Raw genomic sequence first — 22,046 nt, forward strand, 5'->3', positions numbered from 1 at the left:
GTAAAAACGTAAATTCTTGCTAACAGAGGACTAACGGACGTTAAGTCCAAGTGTATTTTATGAACAATACGGAAAAATAGGGGTATATTATGTATTTTTAAACACGCAGGGGTATTTGGTGAATTTCGTGAAACCTCAGGGGCATTTCATGAAAAAACCGTTATAAATACTTAGTTCGGTTTAATTTATAACTGTTCGAGTTCAATTACAATATCAACGTGACTATGATAATGGATTGACTTTGATTTATGTCCATGTGGCATGGGGCCTTAGAGCATCTCCAATGGTTACATGTAAGGACTAGCTTACAATTTTCATAAAATTTCTAGCTACTAGCTAACCGTTGGAGTACATATGAGCAATTAGCCAAGTTAAGCAAATTAGCTCTATAAAGCTAATTAGCTTGGAAAAAAGAGAACGGGATTTTTTTTGTTTATTTGAAAAACTGGTGAATTGAATCATAAAAATATATTAAAAGAATGGTTAAAAAAATTCAAGCAACTTGCTAATCATTGGAGCAAAATACACATGAAAAAATAATAACTTGAAAATCTGACATGGCAAAATGGCAAAATGGCAAATGAAAGCAACTTACGAATTTACTTACTGCCGTAAGCAAAATTTAGTGGCAAATTGGCAAGACTTTCACCGGTAGACGGTTGTGTATACTGCTAAATCACTTCATTGCTACTGTCACCGCGCGATGAATACGAGCGAGTCACCGCCACCGCCAACATCAGCGACGCCATCACCGGTACGGCGGAGAGAGAGTCCATGGGGTCTTTCAGACGGCGATCACCGCCAACCCAAGCCCCACCGCTGCAACGATCGTGTCGAAGATGTCATCCAGGTCTATCTCTTATACATTGTTGCCTTCTCTTCCCCATTTCCAAAACTTTAAATCTAGCTCATCGACAGCTAATTAAAAATCTTAATTCAGCACCCACATAATGTGGCAAATCAGCTCATTAATCATTAGTTAGCACCATTGAAGTTTTGGGAATTGAGCGAAATTGCAGGTGAAAATGGCAAATTAGGGTTCCGTAGTTAGCATATTTATGCGAATTGGAGCTAATTACAGATTAATTCTGGATTTTTGGGTAATTCTAGGTTTGGTTGTTCTTGTGTTAAGTAAATGCTCACATCTTTCTAAGGTTCCATTGGTGGGGTAACTTTATTGCTGGACGAGTAGAAATAGTTTGACAATTGTTGTTTGATTTCTTAATTATTTGGGGAAATAAACTTGAGTTCGAGGTAAAGGATATATTGATATGGCATGGTTCTGTATGCCGCTTCAAATTTGTTTGTGGTCTATGGTAAGTGGCTAGTACTTGGCCATTTGAAATTTGAGCTATTTTCATGAATTTTGGGATGTGAAATTGATGAACATTGTGAATGATGGATAAAACTGAGTATATAGTGGGATGCCAATTTTTGGGTGTGTGGTAGTGTGGGTGTTGGTATCGAAAAGTCGAACTAGTAGAAGGAAACTGAAGTTGGTGGATTTAATGAAATGTTTATGTCGAATTTCTCACGATGTTAGATTAGTGGATTCACTAGCCAAAGAGGAAACAGTGGCAATGGCAATGTTTAAGGGATGGAGGGAGTGTTTGGAGTCATGGTCAGCTATACGAAAAAGTATAGTTGTGGAATTTAAAGAGCTCTCTCTCTTTTTTTTTTGAGGGAACAATAGAAATTTCATCTGCATATATTTGACTCGTGTAAAATTTTGATCTCAGTTTTTTCCCAGACAACACAAAACTTAGAATTTCTGTTTTGGATCCAAGAGTTGAGCTTCTTAGTGAACTGAACACTTGAGTACCTCGGTTTCAATCTGCATCTATGCTAGATAGCTCCTTCAGGATTTTAGAAACTTACATATCTTTACTCTTAAGGTTGATAAATCATGGGGATGGAACTTGTTATTCAAAAAGAATTCCAGGAAGGCTGAAATAAGTCAAGTAGAAATTGATTTTGTATTGGGTGCACAGGTCAAAAGCCTTTTTCATTTAATTTTATAATAGGGTTTTCTTCTTCTTTTCATACGAGTATGCACTGGTTAAGCTGTAAGTCTAAGTTAAACTCAGTTGTTAGCTGCAAAATTTGGTTGAAAAGTCATTATTTATTGGCGCATTTGTCAAAATTGTGTTCGCTTGAGTTATTCTCATGCTTATAACCTAAGCTAAGATTGATATTGCCCGGTTTTTCAAACTACTTCAGTCCTGATACATATATTGGTTGTAGGAGTTTTGTTGTACGTAGTAGTGTTATCTAGTTTAGCGTAAATAGCAATGCAGTAAAACGGTAAATAACAAATGGTTAATTGGAATCATTAACAGCGTCATGAAGATACGTGTACTGAACATTTTGTGCAGTGTTGAGGTTGTGGGTGTTTGCGTTCTCTTACAAGATAGAATTAACCCACTTGAATTCATGTAACGGTGTAACACTGACTTCTCGATTGATATCCGCTAATCTGGTAAGCGGAAGGCAGAAATTTGAATGACTGACTGACTGACAGAATTTCTTCAGTGGATATTGGGAAGCTCTTGATACTGGAGACTTTTGATTCACATGATGGCTAAACTATTTATGTCACGTGCTACTGATGTTAGAAAGTTCAACACTTCAATTTGAGTAATGTAGATATTTGCTTCAATACTGTTTAACAAGCTGTTCTTTGACTATCGTAGGCCTGTTTTGAAGGGAACCCATTTAAGACTGTTCCGGGGCCTTTCAAGCTTTTCTATCGCTGCATGCGCGCAAAACCTGGGTAGGTTTTCTCTTATAACTCCCCAATTCTCATATTAGACAGTTTCTTGACATTCTTCAACAGATAGCCTAAAATTTTTAAGTACAATGAGCTGTTGTTATGATGCTTTGCTTTTTCAATGTAGGGAGGAGCCAACAGAGCCTTTCTACTACTTGCAACTGGATCCGCCAAGGAGAGAAGTACAACTTGAGTGATGTCTTCAGTCGAATACTCAATTTCTTAGATAGAGAAGTGTAGTAGGTTGGGTTCTTTCTGATGTCTGAATTATAATGCACTTGTATTGCTCCCCTTGTTATAAAATAAAGAAGTATCACTTAAACATTTCCTTCTATTTGTTCTTGGAAATTAGGTTAAGGTTCCTTGTTGGTTTTAAGGAGTCTATTCTTAGCCCAATTTGTTCAAGGTTAACCAAAAGCTGTGTATACGATACCGTGATTGATAGTCTTCAAGTATAGATGGAAACCTGAGAAAACTGTTAGCTTAAATTTTCAATAGAACAGAAATCATGTGAATCTTTTATTAGCTTTTTTGAAAGAAATGTCTGAATCTTCATAGAAAGAACTTGGTTGAATGGCACTTTACACATCTCTAATTAAATGCTGCAAAATCTATCTTTTTGTTGTAGACATCTAAAAGAATAATCAATGATACATTCTCAACATTTTGGCAATCTTATGCAACAAGTATGTCGAGTAGCCATTAACATCATGGCTCATGGAGAGAGGTGTTGTCCATTCCTGAAAGTTGTGAAGACTGCCTGTGAAATCTGTAAATAGGCCATCCACTCCAATTTTGTTTATCCAGAAGTCATATTCAACGTACGGATCTTGATTGAAGTCAAAATGCAGAAACAGGTTCTCGTTTCTGTAGGTATAAGGATGCACCTGGATTCCAAATGAACAAACTCATTAAGATCCTACTCATCAAGCTATAACAGATTAACAGTGAAGAACGAGTTGTAGTTAAGAACCTAAAAGTATTCCCTCAAAAACAAAAACAAAACCCTAAAAGTAACAATAGACTTTGTTCTCTTCACCTTATCCTTATTGCTTATTAGATCAAACTAGAAAAATCAGACCAGATCAGACCAAACTAGACCAGAAAAAGCAAAAAGCACTTACAAAAAACATTCAGACCAGACCAGAAACTAGAAAATTAGACAAGACCAGAAACTAGAAAATCAGACTAGATCAGGTGAAGAGAACAAGGCCGAAGCGTCTAATAACAGTATAAGACTATGCCATAAAGTCTTAACTTAATACGTACTATCTTTATAGTTATCAAAACCTTTTTCTAACAAATAGGGAAGTATTTTGAGGTTCTTTTGCAGCAGAAGTTCTACTAAGTAAAAGACCCCTGTACAAAGGTCAGAAGAATCCCAGAAAACTACCAACCAAGTCATCAGGATAGTGAAGAAAAAGATTCTGCAACTCTTGAATACTTGGATCTCTCTTTTAGATGCAGTTTTCGAAGGGGGAAGTACTCCGTAAACCACAAGTATACATTTTCATGCTTCCCTATCTAGTTCCAAGGCTAATATACTCATCTGTGTTCTTAACTTCAAATTAAATAATCCAGTAAGTTTACAGTCTTAAGCTTGACAGAACAAACAATAATTACTTCAATAGAGAATTAGAGATAAGTATAGATACCTGCAAGTCACGCGCATGCGCTCTGGCAACTAGATCCGAAGGAGCTTGCATATAATTGTTCACCACTGGAACCAATGTATCTTTCCAAGGTCCAATACCAACAACATATTTTTTGATGTAGTCTAAATAAGCATCTGAAGTGATTTCCCAGTAAGTCTGCATGTCATCTTCATATTAGAAACAACCAACACAAAGAAAAGGAAGGAAACAAAATGACGGAAAATAACAAATGTAAGGTTTATGCTTAAAGTGAGATCATATAACCTGGTTGGTATCTTGAGTTAGCACAGTTACGTCATCAATCAAGAATATTATAGGCAGATCAGTTTGATCTGATATATGGACAATTGAAGTTGGAGCAAATGATTGAAGAAAACAAGGCTGTTTTAGCCAATCTTTTGATAAATATGAGCCTTTGTAACCATACTTTTTCAAGGTCTCCACAAAAATATCCTCATACCTCTTGCCGTTAGCCCACTTCACCTGCGAAACACGTTCATACAAGAGGATGATTACCCTTGTTAGTACAAACAAAAAACATAATAATTAAACAAAAATGTAATTTTTAGGAAAAAGTTAACATTTCTGAACATTGCACATCACTTGAGGCTTCATGTGAGCAGAGATTAATGATCCCCATGGTGAAGATCGTTTCTACGTTTGAATGCCAAAGTCAAACCCTTGTAAGCAAAGTGGAAGCAAATTGTATTCATGTATGAATCATGTCAGACTCGACTATTTTTGAACATTTTCCACATTTTTGGTCCCTATAAAGAGTAAGGTGCCTGTCTCCACCACGGGATAAGGTATTCAGGATCCAACACAGTTTACTTGAGGTGAAATGAAGAATCCAAGAATGTAGGAGCAGAGGGAAACAAAAGACAATAAAAAGCCAGTCATTTTTTTGGTAGAAAAGAACTTCATAGAATAAATTAGGCTGCCTAGCCAATACATAGTTTTGGTTCACCTGAAGGGACCGAGGGGTATGTCCTAAAAGTCGGTTAGTACAGCTAAAGTGGAGTGTTATTGTGTTGGTACAAATACGCATATAAAAGTATGGATACAAACAAGTATGTGTACTATGTAGTCAGACATATAACTAATATCAAAACTACAAATCCATCAGCAAACTATTCCCTTCAAAGATGGATCCTGATATAGAAAGAGACCTACTCAGAGATCATGGACCATATTTTGTTTGAAATCAACTGCTTCCACGATTCATGTAACGTTTGGTTACTTGGCCAGTTGATACATCAAAATTCAAAAGGTGCCTGGCATTTGGTTGTAAGTTTTTTCCTTACTAAGTTCGAGTATATGTGAGTAATGTGACTGCTACGTATGTTGGTATGTTCAAGACACGGTTATAGCAGTAGTTAATGCAGAGTACAACTAGCAGAGTCCATACAAGTAAATTGACTTACATGTTTGTTGATAAACACAGGGCTTTTCATCTCTGGGTATATCCCAACAACTCTTGGAGCATCAAGAGCAATGGTTATGTACTCCTCGAAAGTAATGATCGGGAACTTTCCTGTAATACAAAGCAATACAGTGAAAATATTTCTAGATTTCATTAGAAAGTACTGGAAGGACAAATAAGAGAAGTGCAATTACAATTATAAACCAGTAATCATACTTACCATTATATTGTTGATCCCTGAATGAATATCTTTGCTTTGTTCTCAAAGTTTGAAGTTCCTTCCATGTGAAATCAACTGCGCATGGTTAAATATTTCATTAGCAAGACAATTAATCACAATCAAGCTAGCATCAACCTATAACATAGAAAAAGGAAGAAACATGGGTAAAATACTCCAATTTATAGACATCATACCAGTAAAAAATCCCGTGATGTTGGCACCTTCGACCTCATAGGTTCTTTTGCGGTTGGCAAACTCCTTGTGGTCGGCGATATCAGTGGTAACATCAAGGTTAACATCATGATGGCATATAAGCACACCATCCTTTGTGGCTATGATGTCTGTTTCTATGAAATCTGCACCTTCTTCTATAGCTCTCTGCCAAGGATAAAAACATTTAACCCCGTATTTTTCATATTACAGCATAGCAAACCTAAAACTTCGTGTACCATAATCTATAAAACGGAAACAGGAAACCTAATAGAACTTTATATTCATACGAGTTTTTCTATGATTTGAATAATTTGAAATAAACAAAAATCATCATCTCATGTCACCTACAGCACAATTCAGTTGAGCAATTACGACATTTGCAAGGTTTTAACTTCTATTTTTTTTTATAGTTGCAAGGTTTTAACTTCTATTTTTTTTTATAGTTGCAAGGTTTTAACTCAGAAACACACCAGCATATGATTTTTTTTCCTATAGCAGTTGTTACATTGGCTTGGTTTAGTGGTCTTTCCTATGAAAATAATGATTAAGAATGCTAAATGCAAGATTGATGGACAGTAATCACTATACCTATTAGTAATTAAGTAATATAACAAATTAACAACACAATTATATCATTAGAATCTAAGCTAATCAACATAAAGCACATAAATTTCTCCTTGGAACAGAAAATCAAATTAAACACACTACACACCAGATATGCAGCAGAAGTTTCTTCGGGAAATTCTCCATTAGAACCTCGATGTGCAACGTTATAGGGACGCGAAGTTTGCAAGGGTTCTTTATGATGTTTGCTAGGAAGTTGATATATAGGCCGAGCACTACAACTAACAAAGAGTAGTAAAAGAGTAAAAGGGACAACACCACCTGCACAAAATAATGCATTCAGAACAGTCTCAGATTGGCAACACTAACATCATTAACCAACTCACAAAAAATTTCAGCAGAAATAATAAGTTAACAATCAGAAAAAGATTGTTCCAATGCTTAATTTGATCCTGTAGGTAAATCTTTAGTATCAAGCACATAAATCATTCCGGTTCGATATTCGAATAATCACTGATTTGATAACAAGAGTTTAAGATCATCAAACAGTCATTACCAGAATGAACACATTCTACATTCTCTATAAATTAATCATCATGACATAAGCTCAGAACTATTTCTGCAAAAGATTGAAGTCAAATTATGAAAATTTCTGACAATTTGATAAAAAATGGTTGATTTATTGCCAACATTTATCCAACAAAATGAATTCTGTAGCAAATGAAACCCATCTTCATCCACTAATTCTTCAATAAAAAAAACACATATTGAATAATTAACAAAAACCCACCAAAATTAATGGAAGAATGATGCATAAAATCATGAAAATCAAAATAATATATGAATTAAAGATGTGGGTAATCAAAATTATTCAACTTACAGAGCGAAGCCATTATATGATTGCCCCCTTGTCTCTTTTTCTCTCTCTTAAGTTCAAATGTTTATGATTGTTTGGTATAAATAGAGAAACTTTATGAGAAATTCGAGTAAAATTATAGCACGAATAACAAGATCTCTATTTATAGTTTATAATAATTATTGTTATTAAAAGTTAAAATAAGATGATGATAATGTTAGCTTTAAAGAGTCCATAATGATCAAAATGTAAACCCGGGCATCACTCTAACAAGGTTGAGAATATTCTTCATGCGTAGTGTTTAAATCTTTATCTTTGACTTTGAGACTTTGACGTTTGACCCACTCCGTTTGGTTAAAAAAGAAAACAGATTTTTGATTGTGGATAGATAATTTTGGTTATAATGAATTTAATTATCACTCAATAAATCGAACTTTTTGGACACTTTTGAAATACTAGGTTTCATGCCGCACACGATAGTGCGCGAATGTCCACCCATAAAAACGATAAATTTTAATTTCCAAATTAAAATACAATGGAAACCAGAATAGTTGGTTTAAAACTATTACAAACTTTTGTATAAGGCGGTCTCACAGGAAAGACCGCATTGAGGGCACTTGAAATGCCACGTAATCGTGCTTACGTCAGACATATAAATACTCAATTTCTTTTCATTTTCCTCTAATTCATTTCCCCCTCTCTCTCCTAAACCATACTCCCTCTCTCTCCTAAACGCTCTGCCTCTCTCTCTCCTCTCCATCAACTAAAGGATCTCCGACGACGACGTTTCCGCCGGAGAAGCTTCAAGAACAAGAATCCGGCGACCTTTCTAGAGAATCGAGGTTGACGACGACGTTTCTGGAGAAATCGAGAACAAGCTTGATGACGGAGGCCGGTTTCTGGAGAGTCGAGGTTGGCAGGAGGTGGCGGCGGTGGAGCTGAGGTTACGCGCTGCAAACGGTCGGTGATGGAGCTGTGTTGCCGCCTCCAACCACCTTACTCTTTCTTTTAATTCAGGTTTTTGATTTTTTAGGTTTTGATTTTATTAATTTTGTTGATTTTAGTTTTTGTATTTGATTAATTTTGTTGATCGAAGGTGTGAGGGAGCATCCACCGCAAGATCTGTTCCTTCGGTTATGATTTTAGTCGCTTTGATGTCTAGCGATTGGTGGCGTTGCGCGAGGCGAGGCGAGGCGAGGCGAGGGGGAGGCGGAGGTACAGAGATGAATGCGGTTGTGGCTGCGGCGGTACGAAGGTGAAGGTGGATGCGGCGGTACGAATTTGAAGGTAACTCTTCCTTCTCTCCTCCATTTTTCGATTCGCTTAGGTTTTTTATTTTTCAATTTTTTGATTAATTTGTTTGATTTTTAAATTTAGGTTTATGAGAATTTGGTTGATTTGTTATGTGGTCTAGGAAATCTCGACGGAGAGCTGTGGTGGACGTTAAGGCGGAGATAGATTGAGCGGTGAAGGAAGGAGAGTTGTCGGGAGCAGAGGTGGCTGATAGGTGCGGCTGGTGGTCGGTGTTGTTGTTGTTGTTCGCGGAGGAGCAAAGGTGTTGCAATCCCTGTTCGATTGTGTTTCTGCCGCTGATCTTCTAGTGTGGCTGGTGGCCGCCTCTGATTTTGGCGATGCGCCTGCGGCGATGCGAAGGAACAAAGTTGTTGGTTATGGCTGTTGGTTATGCGGCACAAGCGGTTGATGGCTTCGCTAGTGGTTTTCGTTTTAGTTTTAGTTTTAGTTAAGAATTGTAATGTTTTAGTTACACTTTTTTTGTATTTAGTTAAGAATAATTATGTTTTAGTTTTAGTTATACTTCTGAAATAATGGCCTTCTTATTGGAATTGCTGGACTGATTTTCTATGTTTTAGTTATGAATTTTTAAGTTTTAGTCACGATTTTTTTGGTTTTAGTTAAGGGTTTTTGAGTTTTAGTTACGTATTTTTTAGTTTTCATTCATGGCTTTAGTTATGATTTTTCCGAGTTTTAGTTATGATTTTTTCAGTTTAAGTTACGATTTTTTTGGTTTTAGTTATGATTTTTTGAGTTTTAGTTATGTATTTTTGAGTTTCAGATAACGAATTTCAGAGTTTTAGTAAGATTCAAAATTAAGCATTGAAAATAATTAGTTAAGCAATTGAATTAATTAGTTAAAAATGAAACTAATAAGTTAAGCTTCAGAACCAATTAGTTAAGCAATTTAATAAATTTGTTAAGTAATAGTATGTAACATATTAGTTAAACCGTGCAACTAATTAGTGAAGCATTGAAACCAATTAGTGAACACTGGAAGCAATTAGTTATGCACTGGATTTAATTAAGTTAACCACTGGAAATAATTAGTTAAGTTTGAGATTCAATTAGTTAAGCAACGAAACTAATTAGTTATGCAACGAAATCAATTAGTTAAGCAATGAACCAATTAGTTAAGCACTGAAACCAATTAGTTAAGCATTGCAACTAATTAGTTTAGATTTTGGAAGTTTTAGTTAAAAATTGTAATGTTTAGTTAAGAATTGTCGTATTTTAGTTAAGCCTGAAATTCAATTAGTTAAGCAATGAAATTTGTTAGTTAAACAATGAATAAATTAGTTAAGCAATTAAATCAATTAGTTAAGCACTGGAATATTAGTTAAGCAATTAAATTAATTAGTTAAGCTTGAAATTCAATTAGTTAAGCCTGAAATTCAATTAGTCGCAGTGGAATAAACTAGGGAAGCTTGAAATTCAATTAGTTAAGCAATGTAGACAATTAGTTAAATAATAAAATCAATTAGTTAAGTATTGGAATCAATTAGTTAAGCTACGGAATCAATTAGTTACGCAATGGAACCAATTAGTTTCGCAATGAAACCAATTAGTTAAGCTTGAAATTCAATTAGTTAAGCCTGAAATTCAATTAGTTAAGCCTGAAATTCAATTAGTTAACCAATTGAATCAAGTAGTTAAGCACTGAAATCAAGTAGTTAAGCTATTGAACCTATTAGTTAAGCAATATAACCAATTTGTTAAGCAATGAAACCAAATAGTTAAACAATGAGACTAATTAGTTAAGATATATGAGTTTTAGTTAATAATAATTTTGTTTAAAATTCATAACTATTTTTCTTTATACCTTAACCATTTTGTTACGTTATATGAGTTAGTACCAAAGAAAAAAAATCTCAACTAATTCATATAAAATCTCAACTATTTGCCTTATAATTGTAACTTGTGCTGTTGAATAATTTAGTAAATAAACAAAAGCTAAGCAAACTACCGAAACAACCAAATTCATCAGAAAAAATTGCCCAAAAACGCATACTACTCAAAAATTCAACATAAGTACTGAATTTGGGTTTATTTCAACACAAATGGATCCGATATTTTTGCCAAAAAACAAAAAAACGATTCTAAAATTAGACATAAGTATTGATTTCAGGTTATTTCAACACAAAATGATCAGAAAATAAAGGTTGCTAGGTTTCAGGAGGGGCGGCGACGAGGAGGTGACGGCCACATTCTTCGATCTACAAAAGGAAGAGAGACGGGCATCACCGGCAGCGAGAGAGAGCAGAGTTTCAAAAACATAAATCAACGATCATAGCTTTGCATACCGCCGAGGTTAAGGAGGGAGATTGCCGAGTTTCAAAAACCTAAAACGCAAATTCAACAAAATCGAAGGAAAAAACCCGAAAAATCTAAAACCTCAAACGGAATCCATGGTCGTGCATCCATGGTCGGCGGAGACAGTCGGAATCCAAGGTCTCGCATCTTGCAATGGCGGTGAGAAGAGAAGAGAGAATGAAGGTGGCTATGGTTTTGGAGGGGACGACGAGAGTGTTGGAGGAGAGAGAGAGCGGGGAAAGAGGGGTTAGGGTTTGGGGTTGCAGAGAGGTTAGGATTTTGTGTGGGAGAGAGAAGGATGAGAGGAGAGCGTTTCCAGAAAATGAGAGGAGAGAGAAATTTCTTCTACTTATGTCGCGCGTGAGGCCACGCGCGCGTGGTTTCACACCAAGTCTTTTCTACACGCGCCTGTAAGGCGGTCTTACCGAAAAGTTGCTGTAAAACTATTCCCTGCTTTTTATTCTTTATGTTTGATATTATACATGCGATTTAACAAATAATGCAAATTACGTTTATTAATAATATTTTCACTTTTATCAAAAATTTAACATTGGTAAAGTGAGAGAGATTGAATACCCTGGTAGGTAAATGTGAGAAATTAAATTGCCCAATAAATTTGATTGATTAAAATAATAGACACGATTTGGCATAATGTTGGGGGATTTATGTTACAATAAAAGAAAATATTCCAAACGTAAAGATTAAAATGGTACACCCAAATCGGATTACATAAAGAATAAAAAGGGACGGAGGGAGTATAAAATTTAACTTGTATACGGAAAATAATCAAGTACAAAGCCTAAAATGGTACGCTTTCTTTCAAAACGATAACAAAAACTACAATATAAAAGAAATATTCCAAATGTAAAGACTAAAATGGAACATCTAAAACGGATTAAGGAAAAAATGTAAAGGGACAGAGGAAGTATAAAATTTAACTCGTATAATAATAAGTGCAAAGCGTAAAATGTTACCATTTCTCATATAAAAATATGACAAAACCTAATTTAAAAACTATAAAATCTAGAAGCTATACAAAATCGGCAAAGGAGAGGGCAATAGTAATTGGAGTATGTAAGGGTAAATCAGTAAAAAAATTATTCATGAGAGAAATTTAGTTTTTTTTAAAGAAGAATTTTAGGGCGGAGCTTAATTTTACTGTTCCAAAGAGAAAGTTCTTGCTTTTAGATGGGTTTATGGTTAGTTTTTAATCCAAGAGTACTTGTAATCTCAAGGTATATATAAAGTCTAGATCAAACTTGAATACTCTCTCCGTTCTTGAATATTAGTCCATTTTGGAATCTTGTCACTATTCATAATTGAAGATAATCTTGTAATTTCTTTCCAATACGTATTCCCTCCGTATTTATTTAAGGGTTACACTTGTTTTTTCCGACCGTATTTATTTAAGAGATACACTTGTCATTTTTAGTAAGTTATCAACCCCACCATCTACTCCGTAATTAAATAATCCATCTAATATATCCTATGTCCCACCACCCTAATAAACAAATAATTTCAAAACTACACCCCACCCCCACCCCCTAAAATTACATGTTCCCCACTTGTTTTAATTATTTATCCCAACCCCACTTGTTTTATTAATTTATTTCATTCAATTCTTCTTTTTAATACCCGTGTCCGGCCAAGTGTATCTCTTATATAAATACGGACGGAGTATTTCAAAATATATTCATGTGGGATTTTGTTTTGTTCGACTCAATGTGTAGTTAAACAATATCAAATTTTTATATTTATTTAACGTACGTATTTGAAAATATTTATGTTTAAATATTGAGTTGAAAACGGGTCAAAAAGAGACTATTTTTTAAGAACGGAGGGAGTATTGATTTGGAGGTATATAAGCTCTCGCCTCTAAGTGATAGAGGGTTGAGAGACCAATATCTGATATGTATTTCAAAATACATATCACCCCATTAAACGAAAAAATAGGGATAAGACAAACACTAAAACTAAAACAGGTGCCATTTTTCAAAGAACATATGCCATTTTTCAAAATCAGATGCCATTTTTAAAAAACCGATGCCATTTTTCAAAAAAGGATGTCATTTTCAAAAAAAAAATGATTTTGTCCTTTAGCGTTTCTCTTTAGTCTATTTTGTCGTTTAGGGGGGATGATATGTATCTTGAAATACATATCAGATATTGATTTATACTTTTTTGTAAGTGATCAATGGAGATAGTTTGACAGGGTCCCTGAAATGCCTTAAGCATATTTTCTTGGGATGTGAAGGGCTGTCTATTCCAAATTAGAGATTAGACAAAATATTGAGTTGAGCCTCAAAAATCTTGGAAGAAACCTCAGCTCTTGGAAACCCAAACGGGTGGTTGTTTTGCTTTTGGAAACTCCACTCTACCTTTTGCTTTCTCGGTTTCATTGTTTTTGTGAATGAATGATGACTAGCAATTTAAGAAAGTTAATCATAAACTACTAATAATAGTATGAAAAATTCCTATTATGAAACTAGAACAACTTAGGCTCCGTTTGGTAGGGCGTAAAACGTTTTTATGGAAAACGATTTTCCCTTTTTCATTCATTTTACGTTGTTTGGTTGGATAAGGGGTGGAAAACAATTTTCCATGACTCTCTCAAAGGTGGAAAACCCTTTTCCATTTGAAAGGGAGGGAAACCACTTTTCCTTCTTTCCTCCTTACCTCCCTCTCCTTTCTTCCCCTCAATCTTCACCATCTTCTCCCATTTTCCTTTAAGCTACCAAACAAAGGAAAACTAGTTTGGAATTGTGTTTTCCCTTGAAAAATATTTTCCATGGAAAATCATTTTACAATGAAAACGTTTTACGCCTTACCAAACGGAGCCTTATTTCAAATATTTGAACTTGAAAATTTGGAGAAGAGAGAAAGTATGAAAGGCCGATCATCATAAAGCACAACAAAACAAAAGAAGTAATCCAAAAGTCTGAATTTCAGTCCATGAATAACTATTTTTGGGTCAAGAGAAGATGAAGTTTAAGTTGTTATCTTGCTCAAAAGTTGACCTTTGACTAAGGGCATTCAATTGACTTGAGCAGATAAGCATACCCACAAGTCAGTCAACTGAATGTCACTATTGTTTATGCAGGGGTTCATCTAATGAGGATATGACACAATTTTGGCCGAAGATTTTCACTATACCGGTTGTACCTTGCAGGCTACTTTTTGTTCTCTTGAGTGTTCACAAGGTACAAGCACATGAACAATTAAATAGCTTTAATTACACCATGCACAAGATACAACCGGTTGTACATACGGAGTAAAAAAAAATCATTTTAGACGAGTCAATGATAGCAGATGTTACAAAATTAACAGCTTCAAGCCTTCAACTGCAATTGTCAACATTACAGACTTCCACTTCTAAGTGATGCTCATCAGTCATCGCTTCTAGAGCAAATATCACATTGTGTCCTCTACAATTTACAATAATCTCTGTGTTTATCTGTGCGATTCAACCTCTAAACACCCCTCCTCTGCATCTTAAATCTGGATACCGGCTTTGAAGGTTGAGAATTAGATGGCTGCAAATATGAACGTAACCTCTTATTAAAATGAAATTATATAAAACCATCATGATAAGACTAGAGAAGGGCGTAGTTACCTGATTAATAGGTTCTCTATCCGGAGAAATTTGTAAATTATCTGTCCGCTCTATGATAGACCCAGTGAAAGCCTGTGGTGAATGAAAGATCAGGATATGGCGATAAGGTGAGATGAACTTTACAAAATGTTTAAAAGATTTTTCCTTCTCTGAGAGAGGGGGAGATGGACAGAAGACATGCCTTGAGACTATCTGTTTTTACTTGTCTAGACAATTGATTGCCAACTTCAGGTTTAGGCGCAGGAACATAAACCTGAAAAAAAAGTTGTATTGGGGGAGGGGGGATTAGTGATTAGAAACAGAAAACTATATTAGTTATTAAAAAAAAATGAGGGTACAAACAATAGCATGTGCCATTATTTTCTCTCAGGTATAGAGCCATGCAATGTGCAGCAGTTGATCAACTAAAGTCTCAAAAAAAGCAACTTATAAGACTTGACATGAAGAGCACTTCCAATCACTTCATTGCCTGAATTATGGAGCCTAAATACGGAATATGAAAATCACGCAAAATCATCATGCAACCAGGGAGCGGACATGGCTGATTAATGGCAAACACTAACCATCCAATTATGGGAAAATCCAATGGATATCAACTTTCACGTCTACTTGGATCAACAAGCTCAACATCAGCAACTAGTTCAATACCTTGGGCCCTTAACCACCACTATTATCCTAGAGGCGCAGACAAGTTTGATTAGCCAACCCAAGTAGTCAAATACCACTTCAACTAAATAAATCTTATCTGCTTTCATCTAGTCACTTCACATGTTCTCCATTAGACAAAGGAGTGAACTAAATCTTCTTAAATCTTAGGGCTGCTTTCAATACTCTCAGTTAGGGGCTATTTGATTCAAATTAGGTCAAAAATGAAAAAAACAACAGCAACAATCTAGCCTTAATCCCAACGATGGGATCGGGCCGATCGGCTACATGAAGCAAGATTTTATCTCCTATATTTGTCAACCATTATCCTCTCCCTCCATTCCTTCTATCAAGTGTTAACAATACAAGAAATGCGAATAACAGGCAAATGAAAATATAGGGTATACAGTTAAACCTAATATGCCATTTGCAAGTATCCTTCCTTAGATCATTTCCGATATTGTTTGGTATGATAAGACTGAAATCCCAACTCGTATATGTAATCCTCCATCCAAGTAAAACCTAATCTCTCTCTCTCGCTCTGTCACAGTTATGACACCTCATAGTTTCCTATTCCTTCCTGACCTTCCTGCACAATCACGTCAAGTCCCTCTATCACCCACCAGAACCACCACTTAAATCTCCCTCTGCCCACAACGACCACCTAATAATGTCCATCTCTTTCTGAGACTAGCCCACCCATCACATTATCACTATTCAGCCACCCAACATGACCACTGTGTATACACGACCCAATCCTACCACAGTGGATCGAAATGAAGCCACCAACTATCAACAGAAACAAGGAAAAGCAAGAGAAAATACTGGATAGAAGCTTCCACACCCCCCGGTATGTAACTGTCATGGTATGTGATTTTTATATTGGGCATTGTCACATCAGGTTAAACGGCCACCATGATTATCATTTCTTCAATGTCAAAAGGTGACTACGGTGGGACTGACAATGTCCTGCTAAGTGACTATGGTGATGAATCCCAAAAATGCAGATGGCTAAAGAGGATGGGCAGAGGGGTACTGGAGATTGAAGACGTTGGTCAAAGCAACATACAGGGTGGAAGTCTGTGACCAAAGTTCTGTAAGTTTATTGAGATAACCACCTGTGGTTCTTCATGTGGGGAATTCCAAACCCTAGGAAGAGAGCATGAAAGGAGGACAGAATCAAGGAAAGAGGAAACTTGTGGATTTCAATTGAATTAACATGGATAAATGCAATAGAAAATTCAACAAAAAGAATCAACAGAATTGTTTCGCCTCTCCAGTGATATTCGTTTTGTGATGCAAGTAACAGTCTTGATTGGAATCTGATTCAACTTCTACCAGGTTACAAATTCCGAAGAAACTAATTTGTTGATCTTATCCCCCCCCCCCCCCCCACACCCTTTCTTTTGCTGGGGCAGTATTCATGGTGAGAAAAGGTTTTCTTTTCTTGTGCCTTTGACGGATAGAATCCGCTATTTTTTTTTAATAAGCCCAGGGTTGTTAGCCGTTCTGTGTCGTGGTCTAACTCGAATCCAAAGTCTAGAGGGTTGTCTCCTGCATAGAGATTTCCCCAGTAAGTCATCGATAAGTTAATAATGAACTTTAGCTCCAATTCCCAGGGTGGGACGGGTGGTGTGTACACTGTACAGGGCAGCTATTGTTTCAATCTCTCAAATTCCAGCAGACCTCCATTCAATGTATAAAAAGGCTCAAGGCGCAACAAGGCGATTTGGAGTTCCTAGCGCCTTAGGCGCGCCTTGGTGCGCCTCACAAATTATTAGGTACACCCGGTTGTACGTAGATCTACATGCAAACGGATCGTTTTGTATTTTTTAATCCCTCAAGAAAGCACATTTTTCAGTTTAAAAGCACATTTTCAGTTTAAAAGCACATTTTTACAATTTTAATGCACATATGTTTTTCAAATATTATGATATTGAATATCTTCTTCCAATTGGGAAAAAACCTAAACTTAAAAGGTGAGCAACCAACATCAGTTTACATATCCTCTCAAATTCTTCGCGCTCGTATGTTCTTTTGTACTAACAATGTGTTCTTTTGAAATGTATCTGCTTTTAAGCTATAAAAATGTACTTTAACCTGTAAAAATGTGCTTTAAACTATAAAATTGTGCTTTTTGAGGGGTTAAAAACCAAAACTACCCGGTTGCATGAAGAGCTACGTACAACCGGGTGTACCTTTTACCAATTGGGTGCGCCTCATTGAAGTGAGGCGCCCAAATAATAAGTAAACAAAAAAGTGAAAATTTGGTGTGTGCCATAGTAGGTGCTCCTTTTTTGCGCCTCAAAGTGCGCCTTTTTGCGCCTTGGTGCGCCTTAGGTGCGCCTCATCGAAATCGCCTCCCCCAGACAATAAAAGGCGTTGGCTCCAATCGCCTTGCGGCTCAGAGCCTAGGCGCGCCTTTTTATACACTGCCTCCATTACAAACTCGCACCGTACATTTCAAATGGGATTTGCGCCTTTATATAACAAAAAGTCCCCAAAAGCATAGCTCATGACAGGCTGAGAACAAGGGACAGGTTAATTAAAGCAGGGGTTGGGGTTTCGAACCATTATCCTCTCCATGAGGCAAAAGAAAATGAAAACGATAAGGTCTTTTTCCTATTCTTACTATTTTGAAGCCAAGGCGTTTTAGAGAAATACTGAAGTGCTTATAAAATAGATTTCTCTTGACTTTGTGCTCAGTACGTCTTTGAACCGTACAATGTATGCAAAAATGTAACGTTCTGTTATTTCTGCTGACAAATGTTGAAGTGGCAGAAAAGTTTTACCTAGTTAGTTAATTGACACATTTATTTTAATTTAAAGTTTTCACAATTAATAATTTGACAGAACTTAATAAAATACTTCTAAATAAAAGTTAAGTACGTCAAACTATGAACCCCCTGACGCATCAACAATATTCAACAATAACTAACAACATATTATGCTTCACATAATGTGTGCATAACATAAACTTTAAGGAATATACCTTGTGCAAAATTTGATGTGAAGGATAGCACCTGAATTTTTCATAAGTACAGGGATATCCCATAAAATTCCCTTAAAAAATCCAGAAAATATGACTAGTAACAGAAAGATAAGTTGACCTATAAAGTAAAGCCCGTTACCTCAGATTTTGACCTGGACTCGGATGGAAAACTGGTCTTCACCACAGAAGGGACATTATCTTCCTCCATTGGTCTTTCAACAAATTTTTGCAATATATCTTTGCCACGAGAGCAATCATCTGTTCATAATAAAAAAAAAATGTAAGAAAGTATCGAGATCAAGGCCATCAACAGAAAGACATAGGATAGAAAACTACACTGAAATCCCCACAACAATCCCCAGCCCCAAAACCACAAAGAGTGCTTAGAAAATGTTCTTTCTTGCACGACAAGACCAAACAGTCACTCCTGTCGCAAACTTTAGGGGGTGGGGAGGGGTAAGGTGATGCTTTGCCATATAAGAAGTCAAAGTTTAATGGAGAAAGAAAGGTACCTTTATGATTAGGCTGCAAATTCAAGTATGTATGCTGCATGTAAGCAACAAGCAGGAGAAGTCAACATACGCAACCAACAATAGTCTTCCAAGAATGCATAACCTAGGAAGCCACAAGAAGTCTTACTATTGATTTATCAGCATCATTTGGTAGAGAAATACTATCAGAAAGCACTTTGGTATGATGTTGGACCTCTGATTGTTCCTGGTCCCAATCAATCAATAGTTAATACATAAATAACTCGGTCAGAAAAATTATTGTATGAAATTTTCTAAATTCTTCACCAACATCTCTTTCCTTTATATTGATTGAAGGTAAAACTGATTGGTTAATTACCGAGTTATTGAAATCTTCACCATTCGTAACATCTCTATGGTCTTCAGTATCTTCATCTTCTTCTTCTTCTTCAAGTTCTTCTTTCTCAAGTTCGTCCAATCTGGACATGATACGAGCATATTCTTCATCATCAAGTACCGCAGCACTACTACCAATACCAACTTCAGGCTCACTAGCAGCATCTTCCTTTTCCTGACCTGAATTCCATGCATATTAAAAGTGAACAACCCCTCTACTGACAATATGTGTGTCTGTGTATATCGCCATATCATTTCTTCTATGAATTATATCTCTTTAAGCTACCATCATATGCAAGCAATGGGTGAGGATGTAGTAAATTTAACAGCTCCTAAGACAGAAGCCAGTAAATCTATGATAACATGGAAATCACAATGCAGAATCCAGGTATCCACCAAAACAAAAACAAAAAGAAAGCATCAATTCGATTTGCAATACATTAAAATAGAAGTACTAATTCAATAATTTTAAAAACATGACCTCGTGCCTTATACTATCTTAGAAATCTCACAAAAAAGCCAATAAACTTTGAAGGTGTTCAGTGCAACAACCTGGCTTATAAACAAATATTTTCATCCCTAAGCTAGTTAAAATTCTTATAAATTCAATTGATTGGTAAAATAGATTTCACCCACCTCAAGTCCTCCCTCCCCAAGTCCATACACATACATAAAACACAATGGATGCCTGGATGGTATACAGATATTAGAAGAAATTCCTTTGTTCATAGGAGGTCAGGTGGCCATATATTTCAACATCAGACATATCCATACAGCTTTTCATTAGAAAGCGCAAGCAAGGCTCCTCAGTCGTCAAGCAATTATCATGTTGAACACTACTCATTGATTAAAAACAAATCCTTCAAACATCATAACAAAACGAAGCAGTATCCCTCTCTACCAAGTGTTTGAACAAATAAATAAATCAGTCCCTATTGCACAGGAAAGGTTTTGGCAACAGCAGTGAGCTGTTGTTGAATCAGCAGATAACTATCGTAGCAATGGAAGTCAGCATGTCACAAGAAATGCTACCATCAAAGAAAAATCAATCATCGAGTTAAGAGAGAAAATTAGCCTATTTTAGACATACTTCCTTCAGAATCTTCATCATCACTTAATTCTTCTCTGATCTCCACAAGACCCTCCTGCAATAAGCACAGATAAGCTAAACTGAGAAAATACAAATAAGTCACAATAAAGGACAACTTATATACGAGTAGCCAGAGTCAAACTTACTGCAGCTTCTTCGGCAGTTCTATAAAAAAATGAGGCCTCGGCTTTGAGATCTTTAATCACAGCCTTGACAGAATCAACGTGCGACTCCAACGTCTGCCCTCGTCTTTTAAGAATGTCAACAGTTTGTTTGGCTGTTCTGTCGGCAAAATAACCCTCCCCTAGGAGAACCTGATACGCACTCAAACAGGCTTCTCTTAGTCTAACATTGTGGATGGGAACTCAATTCTTACCAACAAAGTTTCGCCACACTGGTAACTGAAGTCTAACGGCACAGGTTTCCTAACCCATTGTTAAAAAAACATATACTGTACTACTCATATGAAGACTAGTAAGTTTATACAACAGGGTTAGTTACCCCACATCACATAAAATTCACCCCTCTACGAGGTTGAATTTTAAGAAATTTGGGGTGACTAAACACGGTTGTATACATACACATGTTATATACAAATGTTTTCCTATGACGAATTAAATTTTTCTAATTATGAAGGACAAAACAAATTGGTTAGTCGTTAAACTAGGAAAACAAATTTGCATTGCATATATCAACAATTCATGGACCAGCCAACACAAATAACCTCTAGATTAAAGCTTAATTCCAACTTTTTTTGCTAAAATGTAACACTTTGCACAACACATCAATAATTTGAAACCCTAATTCACAACAAACTAAATTTCAATCAGAATTGCCAACAAATCAAAGCTCATTCTTGGCCAATTCACAACAATTAACAGAAAACCTCAAAAATTCAAAGTAACCAATCAGGAATATAATCACTCAAATTGCAAATTAAAAAAATCAAATAATAAATTCAATTACCAGGAACTCATTAGTATGAACCAAACGACCGGGAAAGAAAGCTGCCTTTCCAAACGGAACCTGAAAATTCACCCCAATAAAAAAATAAAAAACAAAAACAAATTAAATTAAAGGCGCATCATATTCAACTTATTATAACATATTCCGATAAGTTTTAACAAATTCAATTCACAAACTACGATGCATTCCGATGAGCCGAATTCAGGTAAATATAACACGCCCTAATCTCGTACTCCAAAAAAAAACCGGGAAATTAGAATACCTGAATATGGTGGTGGAGTTCATCAGGAAGACGTTGTACGAGATTAATGAGGTTAGTATTGTCGGCGACGAAGCTCCGGAGGTTGTCGAGCTCACTGCGCTTCTCATTAATCGTGTGGTTTACGAGGTCGGCGGCTTTCCGAGCTTCCTCTGCTGGGAACGTCGACGACAGTGACGTCACCGTTCCCTTCCCACGCGCCGTCGCCATTGTAGATAGGGAAAGTGAGTGAGTCAAGTGTGAGCAAAAAAACAGCGGAATTTTAAAAGGGGGGATCTATTTATAGTGAGAGGAGGAGGAAAATTAAA

At 36.1% G+C, this 22,046-nt stretch overlaps 3 protein-coding genes across 3 annotated transcripts; 1 reads left to right on the plus strand and 2 right to left on the minus strand.

Moving 5' to 3' along the window:
- Positions 1–624: 624 nt before the first annotated feature.
- Positions 625–3,104, plus strand: LOC110795629 (uncharacterized). The gene is made up of 3 exons (XM_022000653.2): positions 625–850; positions 2,694–2,773; positions 2,898–3,104. The coding sequence occupies exons 1-3, from the start codon at positions 704–706 to the stop codon at positions 2,965–2,967; spliced, it is 297 nt and encodes a 98-aa protein (XP_021856345.2). The 5' UTR covers positions 625–703; the 3' UTR covers positions 2,968–3,104.
- A 154-nt stretch (positions 3,105–3,258) lies between these two features.
- Positions 3,259–7,925, minus strand: LOC110795628 (glycerophosphodiester phosphodiesterase GDPD6). The gene is made up of 8 exons (XM_022000652.2): positions 7,726–7,925; positions 6,994–7,166; positions 6,263–6,446; positions 6,069–6,143; positions 5,850–5,959; positions 4,690–4,908; positions 4,426–4,581; positions 3,259–3,657 (listed from the first exon to the last, which is right to left on the minus strand). Exons 1-8 carry the CDS (start codon positions 7,736–7,738, stop codon positions 3,415–3,417), a joined length of 1,173 nt encoding a protein of 390 aa, XP_021856344.2. The 5' UTR covers positions 7,739–7,925; the 3' UTR covers positions 3,259–3,414.
- A 6,301-nt stretch (positions 7,926–14,226) lies between these two features.
- On the minus strand, positions 14,227–21,997 carry LOC110795627 (uncharacterized). Its single transcript, XM_022000651.2, has 11 exons — positions 21,742–21,997; positions 21,480–21,539; positions 20,660–20,827; positions 20,514–20,568; positions 19,407–19,603; positions 19,197–19,274; positions 19,070–19,103; positions 18,697–18,815; positions 15,102–15,173; positions 14,921–14,992; positions 14,227–14,840 (listed from the first exon to the last, which is right to left on the minus strand). The coding sequence occupies exons 1-11, from the start codon at positions 21,946–21,948 to the stop codon at positions 14,778–14,780; spliced, it is 1,125 nt and encodes a 374-aa protein (XP_021856343.1). The 5' UTR covers positions 21,949–21,997; the 3' UTR covers positions 14,227–14,777.
- Between the last annotated feature and the right edge of the window lie 49 nt (positions 21,998–22,046).

This window comes from Spinacia oleracea, chromosome 5 (genome assembly GCF_020520425.1).
Source record: "Spinacia oleracea cultivar Varoflay chromosome 5, BTI_SOV_V1, whole genome shotgun sequence".
NCBI lineage: Eukaryota > Viridiplantae > Streptophyta > Magnoliopsida > Caryophyllales > Amaranthaceae > Spinacia > Spinacia oleracea.

Coding starts and splice junctions, on each gene's coding strand:
- LOC110795629 (XM_022000653.2), top strand. CDS start 704: ATGAATACGAGCGAGTCACCGCCACCGCCAACATCAGCGACGCCATCA. Junction 851..2,693: donor GTGTCGAAGATGTCATCCAG/GTCTATCTCTTA, acceptor TGACTATCGTAG/GCCTGTTTTGAAGGGAACCC. Junction 2,774..2,897: donor TGCATGCGCGCAAAACCTGG/GTAGGTTTTCTC, acceptor TTTTCAATGTAG/GGAGGAGCCAACAGAGCCTT.
- LOC110795627 (XM_022000651.2), bottom strand. CDS start 21,948: ATGGCGACGGCGCGTGGGAAGGGAACGGTGACGTCACTGTCGTCGACG. Junction 20,828..21,479: donor TTCATACTAATGAGTTCCTG/GTAATTGAATTT, acceptor AGTGCGTATCAG/GTTCTCCTAGGGGAGGGTTA. Junction 20,569..20,659: donor GAACTGCCGAAGAAGCTGCA/GTAAGTTTGACT, acceptor TGCTTATTGCAG/GAGGGTCTTGTGGAGATCAG.
- LOC110795628 (XM_022000652.2), bottom strand. Junction 4,909..5,849: donor CTGTGTTTATCAACAAACAT/GTAAGTCAATTT, acceptor CGTGTTTCGCAG/GTGAAGTGGGCTAACGGCAA. Junction 3,658..4,425: donor CGCATGCGCGTGACTTGCAG/GTATCTATACTT, acceptor TTTGGAATCCAG/GTGCATCCTTATACCTACAG.